The 12,866-nt window shown below is 44.6% G+C and overlaps 1 protein-coding gene across 1 annotated transcript in view; it reads left to right on the plus strand.

Moving 5' to 3' along the window:
- Window positions 1-7,678: 7,678 nt before the first annotated feature.
- The window catches only part of Had1 (beta Hydroxy acid dehydrogenase 1), a 36,390-nt gene continuing 31,202 nt past the window's right edge, over window positions 7,679-12,866 (plus strand). The window contains exon 1 of the mRNA XM_067154463.2: window positions 7,679-7,869. Coding sequence (XP_067010564.2) covers window positions 7,826-7,869 — 44 coding nt within the window. The 5' untranslated portion in view covers window positions 7,679-7,825. The remainder of the gene's footprint in view (window positions 7,870-12,866) is intronic.

Here is a 12,866-nt window from a genome sequence, read left to right on the forward strand (position 1 = left end):
TCGAACAAACGGATGCTAAATTTATTTCTTTTTATCGTGACCAAACACAGTTATATGGACTTGGTGCAGCTTATTGCGCCTGCCATTCGACAGCGAAATACAAATATGAGGGAATGTGCGAGTGCTGAGGAAAGAGTGCTAATAACTCTCAGGTAAGAAAGGTGAACTTTATTTTTACATACAATTGAAAAGCTTAGAAAATAATTCCATGCTTTCTCCTTGATGTCCTTTCTTGCGTAATCCTTCAGTATACAATTGTACAGTACGGGGTGTTTTTTAATTTCTCCCACTAACGTTATGTTGAAAACTTGTTCGCTCGTCATCGTAAAAAGGCACTTGATCACTGGGAACTGAGGAACTAAACTCGCTGGTGACTGGCTCCGCGAGTCTCCTGGAACTGATTACAAACTAGTTACTAACAGATTACTAACTGGTAGCGCCGTGTGTGGCTTTCCATTGAAATACACAGGAAGTGACACTCAAGTAATCGGCCGGAAACTTCAGTTACCAATCAATTACTAATGAATAGCTCCGTGTGTAGATGGCCTAGATGGCCTTACACTGTGACAAAGCCTACTTATTTTTAGTTCCAAATGTTCAGCCTTTCTTGGATGTCAGCCTCAGTATTTCCTGAGATGACTCAATGTTTGGTGATCCACATTCTTCTGTGTCATTTCTTTAATGACTACCTCCACGAGGTTTTTTTTTCCTGTGTATCATACGAACCAACTGCTTTACTATTCTTTACCTCTTCGTGTGCAATGAGAGACCATCTAATGCTGGTAATTATTTTCACTGTCTATCTGCACACAGATCTAACAAATATCTGTAGCGATTCAGCTAAGCTGCCGGAATATAGTTAGTTATCAGGGTTATCTCACCGAATTATTCCTGATGTGGACGTGGACTCGCCCGAGACGAGAATCAATTCTAGCGGAGTTTTGTTTCTGTAGCTAAGAAAGCAAATTATGTTTCCGTTTCCTCCAACGAGCGGGTTTCCTTCTGTTATATCCTCTGCGGTTTCCTTGTTGGCCATGGGCAATGGCTGCAGTTTTCGCTCTCTTTCATTCATAGACCTCTCTCAGGGTATTTCCTTTTAATGTCTTTGTTAATCCGTTTACCCTTCAGGGTTAGTTTTCCTCTGAGGGATCACACTTCTACTGTCGGCGGAGAAATATACCATTTAGCGGACAGCGGATTTTTTTTTGGCGGAATTTAGCGTTTTATCCATTTTACTTTTTTTTAAAAAAATTGTACTCCAGTCTGTCTCTGAGCTATTCCGTATTTCTTGTCAGGAGCTATCAGTCGCATGAGGAAAACGTTATCTGGATTTGATGTTATGAGATCGTGGTATCATAAATTTGTAATGCGTGGGGAAAGGGTACTTTACTCTTAGTTGACGAATAACGACAGATAATGAAACTGTGAGAGAGTAGCATTTATATTTATGCTATGAAGGACGACCGTTTAATGAACTGGCCTGTTCTGTGTGTGGCCCTTGAGGTAGGAGATTCACCTAGTTCACCCGGCAGTAAAACGCCTACAAGTTTTAGCTCGCCGGCTCGCAGGCAGGGAGTTAATCCCAGTGGAACTCACAGATCAGGTGAGTACAGACATTTATTATTATTATTATTATTATTATTATTATTATTATTATTATTATTATTATTATTATGTGCGTATGGACCCAATGGATCGCGCAAAGCTCTAACGATTCTGTTTTCTGAGTTGCCAAACAGCTCTCATCCTTTCTCCGTGGATCCTTTTTCGTTCTTCTGTCCACTTTGCTCCAGTCTTCTTTTTCACTTCGTTCTCTGGTTGCACTTTCCATCCATTTATTTTTTTCCTATAGAGTTTTCTATCCGCGGTGTCAGTTGAGTTAATCTGGGCTTTTTCCAGATCCTTCTTCACTTCCAGTACCCATGGAATATTTTCTAGATGTTCTATGTAGCTGAGAATCTTGTGTGTCAGTCTACTTGCCGGCAGTCTGCGGACGTGCCCATAAAAATTCAATATTCATTGACATGCCCCACAACGGGCGACTTAAACGCACTCTACAGTGTGCTAGCAGCAGTGCCAGACCTGTAGCTCAGATCCTGTCAAACAGAACAAAGATGGCCTAGGCCACCATAGCTCAATTGGTAGAGCAACCGACGCGAAATCGTGAGGTTGTGGGTTCGGATCCCACTGGTGTCCGGCTGGCCATTTTTGTTCTGTACTTAACATCTCTTCAACACGTACTACATGTACGTAACACGACCTAATACGTTGAAAGTCTGTTTCGATTACAATGCGGTCGTGAAAATTCAATATTCAAAACAATACAACTTTAATCTTCCTTCCCCGTTGTGTGTTCGCCAGTCATGCAATAACGTTGCACACCCAGGGTATGTTACGGTACATCACATTATGTTTACAGTGCATGCCTGGTATCTGTTCTGTGGCTGGAATCAAGGCCAGGAAGCAGCGTGTGCCTCAATATCCTTGCCCGACTTCACGCCGTCTGATGCGGCATGCAAAATCGCGCATGCTGTTCCTATTTATATCTCAAAACGTAATTGACCGATTTTGAAAATACTTACATATTTGAACTTGTACGCAGATGAACTTTTAAATCAGGTGTATACATTTGTGCCGTTCCATTTAAAAATATGGAGTTAGTATCAATATCTCGGTTGTTAATTACCCCCATGAGACTAAGTGGCACGTTATTTTACAAGATCCTAAGTACCATTTATGACTATGAAAAGAGAATCCTGATATCCTTAATGGTTTAGAAGTTATTTGCGCGTAACATGTTAGGTGAATAACCCTGTATACACTGACTGAGCAAATGTCATGGGATAGCGGAGCACTAATGCGCAGGTGTGTTGTCTGCGCATCACACGCCCCCTGTGTCAGCGGCAGTTCTATAGGAGACCTTGTGAGCAGTGGCTGTGCATGTGACAGGTGTAACATGGAACGTCGTCGTGAGCTGACACTGTTCGAACGGGGTTGGTGGTCGGTGCCCGACAGATCGGAAGTGCGATTTCGGAAGTGGTGCGGGAATTCGGCTTCACACGATCAATCGTGTCCAGCGTGTATCGTGAATGGTTGAAAGCAGGTGTCACCGTCCACAACAGACGAACGACCGGCCGTCCAGCCACCCTCGATGACCGTGACCGGCGACATCTGAGACGGACTGTGAATAGTGACAGACGGGCAACCGTGCAACAAATCACGGCTCAATTCAACACAGGCCGTGTTAGACACGTCTCCCAGTGGACAATCCGTAGGAACATGGGTTCTATGGGGTATGGGAGTCGGCGCCGCACACGGGTGCCACTGTTAACCTAACGTCATCGGGCACAACGACGTGCATTTGTCGCCAGTTACCAGGGATGGACACTGGAACAATGGCGTAACGTGATATGTTCGGACGAATCACGATTTCAACTGAACCATGCCGATAGGAGGCACCGTGTATGGTGCAGACCACATGAAGCGATGGATCCCGTCTGCCTCGAAGGTGTGGTCCAGGGCGCTGGTGTCTCTGTTATGGTCTGGGGTAGATTTTCCTGGTATGGAATGGGCCCCCCAGTTGTTCTGGAAGAGACTTTGAATGGTACGCGGTATGTTGAGCTGCTCGGAGACCATCTCCACCAATTTTTGGCCTTCCAGCGCCTAGACGGTTCTGCGGTGTTTGAAGATGATAATTCGCCGCCGCTCCCACGTCGCCCGGGAATGGTTCCAGGAATATGCAGCGGAGGTCCAACGACTGCCATGGCCACCCAGGAGCCCCGATATGAGCCCTATCGAGCATATCTGGGATGTCCTGGAACGCAGGCTCTGTGCCATGGATCCTGCATCCACGAACAGACCAGCATTGATGGCATTGATGGCCGCTCTGCAAACCATTTGGTGTCAGCTGCGTCCAGAGGACTACCAGGGACTTGTCGACTCAGTTCCACGGCGTCACACTGCAGTTCGCAGGGGCAGAGGAGGCCCCACACGCTATTAGGTGACTATCCCATGACATTTGCTAAGTCAGTGTACGCTCATTATAGTTCCGTTTTTATGAGTTTCGACTTGACAGTTAGCCGAAAGTCAGCCGGTGGTGCCAAATTGCCACGAATACAAGCAGCTGATTTACGATACACAACACGAACAGAAATGTAAATACTGGAATATAAGTCCATAATCTGTTATTCTTTGTAGCAACAGACATGATTCACGTAAGATCAATAATGCACAACACATTTAGGATAAGGGTACAAGATAAAAATATGTGAATGCTCGAACAGATAAACCGTGAGAAAATTAAATTAAATTTCTACTCACCATGTAGAAGATCTCGCGTTGTTGTTGTTAGATTCAGTTTCCTGTAACGAAGGAAATAATCCTACAAAGCGAATATACCACTCATTTCTCAGTCACTATCGGCATTGTTATCGTCTGTTGAGGTTTCATAATCGTCTGAACTACTTTATGCCCGTTCCTTCTGGCTATCCACCACATAAACTGGGTACTGTGGCTTGTTTTGTTTCAAGAGATGCATAAGATCCCCCTTCCCCATGTCATCACGAACCGAAATATTATGTTCCTTCAACCACTTAATCAACTCATTCTTTCTAGCCGCCATTGTTGGTGCATTGTCAAGAATGACTCTCTAACATTACAAACAATTTCCCGGGCCCGGCTCCATAGTGGAGTACCTCGTCCGAAGAGCTTTCTTCTCTTGGGAGCTTCATCCTTAAACATAGGCGTCGACATGACAGAACATCAAATTCACACACGAGCCTAAAATTAACCTACTATATAACTACCGCACGAAATGTTAAACTAAGCTACTATATAAAATAGATCACCTGTTACACACTGTTTACTACAATATAACGCGCTATACTACTAAAAATTCTAAACAATACATTTATAAACTCTACACTGCGAAATATAAACGAACAACAACCTAGCACAAAGACACACAAAGGCGCGAAAAGAACTGAGCACAATAGAACACACAGCTGATAGCACGTGGTTACAGTAAACAACAAATCGACAACACTGCTAACCGCAACTGGAGTCTAACGCGCTCTATCAGAGCGATCGGCTGTCTATGGTTGGCTGTTGATTAATTCACTTATCCTCCGCCAAAAGGCAGCGCTCAAACGCCAAGTCGAAACTCATAATAACTGAACTATAGGTATTTTAAAATGTAACATAATATGACGGACATACCACAACATTTCAAAAGTCGTCAACTGAACTATAGGTATTTTAAAATGTAACATAATATGACGGACATACCGCAACATTTCAAAAGTCGTCGCCTACGGATCAAACTTAATAGTCAAGGTTAGAGCTTTAAACAAAAAGATGATAACCCCCTCTTGTCAGCAGACAACATTGCGCTATCCGCAGCAGGTGAAGTGCTCTTTTAGTACATCTTACTCCAGCAGTTTGATCCGCTATCATATGCGGTGGTAAGTGGAAATACATTTCTCAGCACTAGTCTGAGGTAAAACGAAAGAGATTCAATTCTTCGAAGAAAAAAAAAATGATCAGTAAAATAAACTCCCTGGACCTGGCAAACCATCGGCACCCGAAGAGAACAAGAGTTGGCCAAAGGAGGTCGGATAGGGAATAAGAAAATGACGAGCCTGACGCAACGAAGTGCAAGCAATGTCAGACTCAGCTAGAGGTCCTGTGGTCGTTAATCCCCCGCTGAGAGCCCCTCTTTACGAGAGGCAGAGGAGCTACCGTATGTGAAGACGTTCAGCAGATGACCCCAATACCTGGAAAAGAACCTCATTCTCGTGAATGCATGCGGAAAATGCTAAAACGTTTGGTGAGTACCTGTAGTTGATGTGTTTATAATAGCTCCTTATAGCACAACAATCAGGACGACCCCCGCCTAGCCAATGGTCATCGGTCAGGCATACTGCTGAAGACTGGGTCAGATCTGTCATGCCGTGCCAGTACTTACATTTGTAATATTGGGGGTCGGTGGATACAAAGTGAGTCCCGGCCCACAAGTGGCCACGACTGGTCCGTGGTCGAACAGCTCTGCACTCCGACCGGCCAACCGAGCAGAGGAGGGGTGGCCACGACTGGTCTGGGGTCCAACAGCTCTGCACTCTGACCGACCAACCGAACAGAGAAAGGGTGGCCACGGCTTACGGTGGCTCTACGTCTCTGCTTTCGGGAGACAGGACAGGGCTGGATCTCACGACTCGCCCCAACCGTCGACTGTCCTGAGAATGGTTTTCCATTCTCCTACACTAAGGCGAATGCTGGGACAGTTCCTAGTGTAGGCCACAACCACCAACCCCCTCACCTTTTCCGACCATCTCCTTCACCGTAACAAATCTCCCAGCCTGAGAGACGGCGGTACCATCTAAGAGACCCGCCTCCCCCTTCAGGGGAGGAATGAAAACATTTTAGAAGTAGAAGTAGTAGTGGAAACGAAATTGCACAACATAATGTGGATTTGCTCCTGTTTTACGGCCGGGTGCCCTTCCTGACACCAAACCTATCTAGAGGGATGTAATCACTATTAAGCGGGATAAATGATAAGAAGAAGATGAAGTAGTAATATTGGTAACCATAGCAACGAACACACTGCGCTGGATAACACTGTCTTTCTTTCTTTCTTCCTTCTTCTTTTTCACCAGGGCGCCAAAACAACATTGTAATTCTTTCATACAGGCTTGTACAATGAAGAGTAGCAAAGGCAGAAATGCAGTCGAATGAGTGTTAGATACTTATTGGATTTTTCTTCTATGTTTTGATATTTTTTAGTGTAATTAGCTCATATTCATTGACCTCTTCTTCTTCTATCGCTTGTTTCCCCACACCTTGTAGGGTCGCTGGTCCGACCTACGTTGCATAATGTGGATTTGCCCCTGTTTTACGGCCGGGTGCCCTTCCTGACACCAAACCTATCTAGAGGGATGTAATCACTATTGCGTGTTTCTGTGGTGGTTCTTAGTGTAGCGTGTTAGAATATGAAGAGGAAAGTGTTGGGGCAGACACAAACAAGCAACCAGAAGAATTAATCACAAGCGATGAAAATTCACAATCCAGACGGAAATCGAACCAGGGACCCTCTGAACCGAATGCCTTAACGCTGACCATTTAGCCAAGGAGTGGGACCTTTGAGCTCTATTATTATTATTATTATTATTATTATTATTATTATTATTATTATTATTATTATTATTATCAAGGCTGGTTTAAGGCAACAGCTATACCGGTGATCGCTCTGGGCAGCGTGGGTAACGATCAGACATCTTTGACAAGCCAACAACAAGAACAGACATGGAGTGCCACGATTGTTGCTCACCCTTCCATAAATCGACTTCCTCGGCAAGGATCGAACCCCGCGAACCTGGAATTAATAGGCGGACGGATACTACCTCTGGTCCAATCACTGGCAACGCTGTAAAGAAACCTTCCCTGGTTTGCAACGCGGGTGGCAGACAGTCTCATTTCTTTGGACAGTTAGAGCGACATCTTTAGACAGATGAATATTGCTTTAAGTCCTGTAATCATGTCAAGCAAGACACTGTCTAATATGGTAAAAATTCATAAAATGGAGATAGGTTATATTGACATACGATATTTTGTACATCCCTGACCACCATTCGAGGTCATTGGTTAAGATAAAAACAACATGACAACACGTTCAAGTACACGCTGTTTCTCGAGAAGAGTAGTATCTCTGGTTAAGTAATAGGCTTCCTTTCAGATATCTCTCTTGATACGGTTTACTTATAAGTGTGCAAGAAGACCTTGCTGAGTTCATTCGTCTCTTAGCCACGACACGTTCAGTGCACATCAAGAAATGGCAGCCAAATTCAAGAATGAGAAGATTGGGATTGTTGGCAGGTAATGACTCACTAATCACACTACAATTATGTGTAAGAGAGAAAAGTTGAAATCAAATTGACTTCCTTATAAGTATTTCTGCAATTTCACATGGGTTTCGCAACCTGCATGCCATATTTTTAATGCTTGTGCCTGCTTTCTGTCTGCGCGTGAGCAGTATTCATGTTCTGGCACGCAGGGGGCGGGGTTGGCCATCACAACGAGGTTGTCAATACTGCAACTGCAACGTAAAAATAGGGTGCATGAGACTGAAATAAATTGAAGGTTCAAAGCGGGCTTGTTATTAGAAAACTCAGTTCTGGTTTTAATTTACTTTATAATCACCAGTTTATGTATTGGATATTGTCGCCGAAGTATGCTTCAACATGCCACTGATTGTTATGTATGAATTTTGCAAAGGCTTTTGAATTAAACAACGCTCCGTTGATTTTCTACTCCCACAGGACGCTTATCATCATCATCCTATTTTATTCTCATTGGCGTAATCTTAGGAACGAGTTGTGGGTCTTGTGGGAGGTCATTGCATGAATAACAAATGAGTGCGCATGACCCGCATAACCTGTGGCGAAACCAAAAGAAAAAATAAACTATCTGTTACATCGTTACATGGTTGATGGATAGTTATACATGTTAATTAGGAATTTCTACAAATGCAGTCTTTTTACTCTTGTGTGACGTGCAATATTTTTTTCCGTTACTGGCAATATACGTATTTATGTATGCATGTTCCGTTTCTTGATACGGGGTCGAGGATGAGGTGAGATGAATTTTATGGCATGTTCTTACGGCCGAATGCCCTTCCTGACGCCACCTTCAGTTGCGGAACTAAGGAAGATGAAATTAACAAAGGTGAATTAAATTTGGTAAGGACGTGGAAGGAATCGGCTGTGACCTATGAACAGGAACCGTCCAGGCATTTGCTTGGAAGTGAAAATGAGAAACCACGAAAAACATTCGCAGGACAGCCGACGTTGGGGTTCGAACCCGTTATTGTCTCCCGAAGGCAGAGCTTGGTAACATTACTGAAGGTGAAAACAGAATGGATCTTGAACGGTTCACGAGTTATTTCAGGTGGACATCTTTTTAGCTTAATAACCTAGTATAGTCCGGCTCCATGACTGAATGGTTAGCGTGCTGGCCTTTGATCACAGGGGTCCCGGGTTCGATTCCCGACAGGGTCGGGAATTATTAACCATAATTGGAATTTCCCTGGCAAAGGGACTGGGTGTATATGCCGTCTTCATCATAATTTCATCCTCATCACAACGCGCAGGTCGCCTAAGGGAGTCAAATCAAAAGACCTGCACTAGGCCTCTCCGGAGGTCACACGCCATTATTATTATTATTATTAATAATTTTTTAATTATTATCATTATTATTATTATTATTATTATTATTATTATTATTATTATTATTATTATTGTACCTAGTATATATTTTTTGTATGAAATACGTGCGTCTGTCATTGGAGGGGGGATAAAAGTTTTCATTCCGTACTCGGACAGGGTTCCGTGGTTCGACTCGCGGTCTCTCCATGTGGGATTTGTGCGGGACAGCTTTTTCTCCAGGTACCCCGGTTTCCTCTGTCATCTTTAATTCCAGCAAAAAACTCCACTATCATTTAATTTCATCTGTCAGTCATTAATCATTGGCGGGGTTACGTGCCAGATGCGACCGTGCCGGATGCGACCCGGCCATTATCGTGCCAATAGCGACCGAGCGGATATGCATCGTGCCGCATGCGACCCATCAATCACTTACAGTTGATCTGCATTAAGGGCTGTCACCAAGTGGCAGATTGCTTATAAGTAGCTAACTTCGTCTTTTCTAAAATAAAGGTCTAACACCGTGGTTACCAGGTTCGAGTGCCGTTGGTCGAAAAAAAAAATATATGTTGCTGGCTTTATATCCCAGTAACTACTTTTATGGTTTAAGGAGATGCCGAGGTGTCGGAATTTAGTCCCGCAGAACTTATTTTACGTGGCAGTAAATCCATCGACAAAAAGCTGACGTATTTGAGCACTTTCAAATACCACCGGACTGAGCCAGGATCGAACCTGCCAAGTTGGAGTCGGAAGACTAGGATCTCAACCGTCCGAGCCACTTAGCCTGGATGAAAAAAAAAATCACCATCAGAATGTTGGCCGGCAGGGTAGGAAAGTTGGTTGGTAGACAGTTTCTAATCACTAGATTGCACGCCAAAAGCCTGGATTCAAATCCAAACCTTTTCGCAGTGTTCAAATGGAGTGAGGGGATATGACGCTGTTGATGGTGACTCGGCCGTCGGATGGCTACGTAATTCATTGAGCAGACCCCTTGGTATTATTCGAAAGGAGTAGGCTACGTGCCGAAACCGGGTTTCATCTCTCCCTACTGCATTATCATAATCCCACATCCAGACGCGCAGGCCGCCCAGGGGAGTCAGGTAGAAAGACTTGCACCTGGCAAGCCGAACACGTCCTCGGACACTCATGGTACTAATAGGACATGATAAGTAAGTAGCCCTAAGTCGTAAATAATTTCAGAGAATTAGGATCTTTTTTTATTGCTAGTGGTATTACGTCGCAACCGACGCAGACAGGTCTTAAGGCGACGATGGGATAGGAAATGGCTAGGAATGGGAAGGAAGCGGCCCTGGTCTTAATTAAAGTACAGCCGCAGCATTTGCCTGGTGTGCAAATTGGAAACCATCTTCAGGGCTGCCGACAGTGGGATTCGAACCCATCTCCCGGATGCAAGCTCAGGGCCGCGCGCCTCTAACTGCATGGCCAACTCGCCCGGTGGGAAAAGACGTAAACGCATCACCATGTTTCGTGTTGTAAAACGAGTTTCCCCCAGATGTGTTATGTAAAGTAGGGGCAGTAGCTGCTTATAGGACTTATTGAAATAGCATTGCACTTCATTTAGCTTACCTTATCTTGGGTGATGACACAACTTATCAAATGACAATTTGCTTGTCAACGCCGGTCGCATCCGGCACGATTACAAATTATGCGGTCGCTAGTGGCACGGGTCACATGCGGCACGGTCGCATCTGGCACGCCACCATTGGCGCAGGGGAGAGTGACAGGCTTCGGCAGCCGGCACAATTCCTATTCTCGACGCTAAATGGGGGCTTTATGCATTCCATGCCTGATGCGAGCAAAGGACAGGAAAGAGGCTGTGGAATTTTCATATTTTGACGCCATTCATTTCATAGAAGTCGGCTTCGTTGTACAGTATCTCGAAAAAGAAGTGGCAATACGTTATTAGGTAGATAGTCTGATTACTCCTGTGAACAATCCTATTGTTTAGGTTGCTAAGGGCAACGAATTAAAGACTAGACTACCTAATAACGTACGCTTCGCTGACTGTTTAATTCTAGAAGAGGCTTATTTATTCTTACATTTTATGAGTAACAGGATTGTGCACGATCCAATGCATAACCTCTGTTAAATCAAGAAGTATCCCCCGTATAGCGGTAGCTAAAACGTTCCTGGTTGATTAAAACCCAAACTGTACGATAAGTAAAATCCAGTCCTGTACTGACACTGTCTTCTCACAACTGATAACTTGTCTAAACTGCTGTCAATTAACACGTGATGGGTGATTACAACTTTTCAAAGGGGAAACAAATCGTTTAAACATCTTCTGAAGTGCAAGAAGGGAGAGGAATTTAGACATGTCTTTCATTTGCCTTGCATGGAATTTCCCTTCAATTTGTCGATTACTTCATTCCTCGAAGCGTGAAAATAAAGGATGTACATCTCGCAACGTTGAGGTCGGAAGAGAACCAGAATTTACCAAGGTGGGTTAGAGCGTTAGACGGACGAGGAGTTCAGCACAAGAGGAATTAGTGTCACATTCAGATCATTGGGGCGTGATAGGCGAGTGACAGAGTCAACGGTGTCTCGCCAAGTGATCACATGCAAAACTACAAGATAGCTTCTTGCTGTTTTTATTTGCGGTTAAGACACCTCAGCTGCAACGTTCCATAGCCTGATATTCCTCGAGGCCCATTTCCTTAATTTGGGCACCATCTCACTTCAATCAATCAATCAATCCATCCAGTCATTGATCGGCATTTGGAGCTGTCCTCCAGGTGGCAGATTCCCTGTCAATTGTTTACTTAGCATGTTCGTAAATGATTTCAGAGAATATAGAAAAGTATCGACCGGGCGAGTTGGCCGTGCGGTTAGGGCCGCGCAACTGTGAGTTTGTGTCCGGGAGATAGTGGGTTCGAACTCTACTATCGCCAGCCCTGAAGATGGTTTCCGTGGTTTCCCATTTTCACACCAGGCAAATGCTGGGACTGTACCTTAATTAAGGCCACGGCCGCTTCCTTCCCATTCCTAGGCCTTTCAGATCCCATCGTCGGTGCAAACTAAAGCCAGTTGTAAAGAAAAACGAAAAAGTATCGAACATTTCCCTTGATACGTTAATTTTCATGTTGTGGTCTTTTCTCTTTAAATGCCAATCGGCCGATGCGGGGTTATAGTTACAGAATGATGGTAGAATACAATGATGGTTGACACAAGTAAATTACAGATCAGTTGGTTCTACCATTCTTCTTCTTTCTTCTTAATCTGTTTACCCTCCAGGGTCGGTTTTCCCCTCGGAATCAACGAGGGATCCCACCTCTACCGCCTCAAGGGCAGTGTCCTGGAGCTTCAGACTCTGGGTCGGGGATACAACTGGGGAGGATGACCAGTACCTCGCCCAGGCGGCCTCACCTGCTATGCTGATGGGAAGATTGGAAGGGATAGACAAGGAAGAGGAGGAGAAGTGGGAAACCACGGAAAACCACTTCCAGGATGGCTGAGGAGTGAATCGAACCCACCTCTACTCAGTTCACCTCCCGAGGCTGAGTGGACCCCGTTCCAGCCCTCGTACCACTTTTCAAATTTCGTGGCAGAGCCGGGAATCGAACCCGGGCCTCGGGGGTGGCAGCTAATCACACTAACCACTATACCACAGAGGCGGACTGATTCTATCATTATGTCTCTTAATGTTTATTT

This window comes from Anabrus simplex, chromosome 10, assembly GCF_040414725.1.
Source record: "Anabrus simplex isolate iqAnaSimp1 chromosome 10, ASM4041472v1, whole genome shotgun sequence".
Taxonomy (NCBI): domain Eukaryota; kingdom Metazoa; phylum Arthropoda; class Insecta; order Orthoptera; family Tettigoniidae; genus Anabrus; species Anabrus simplex.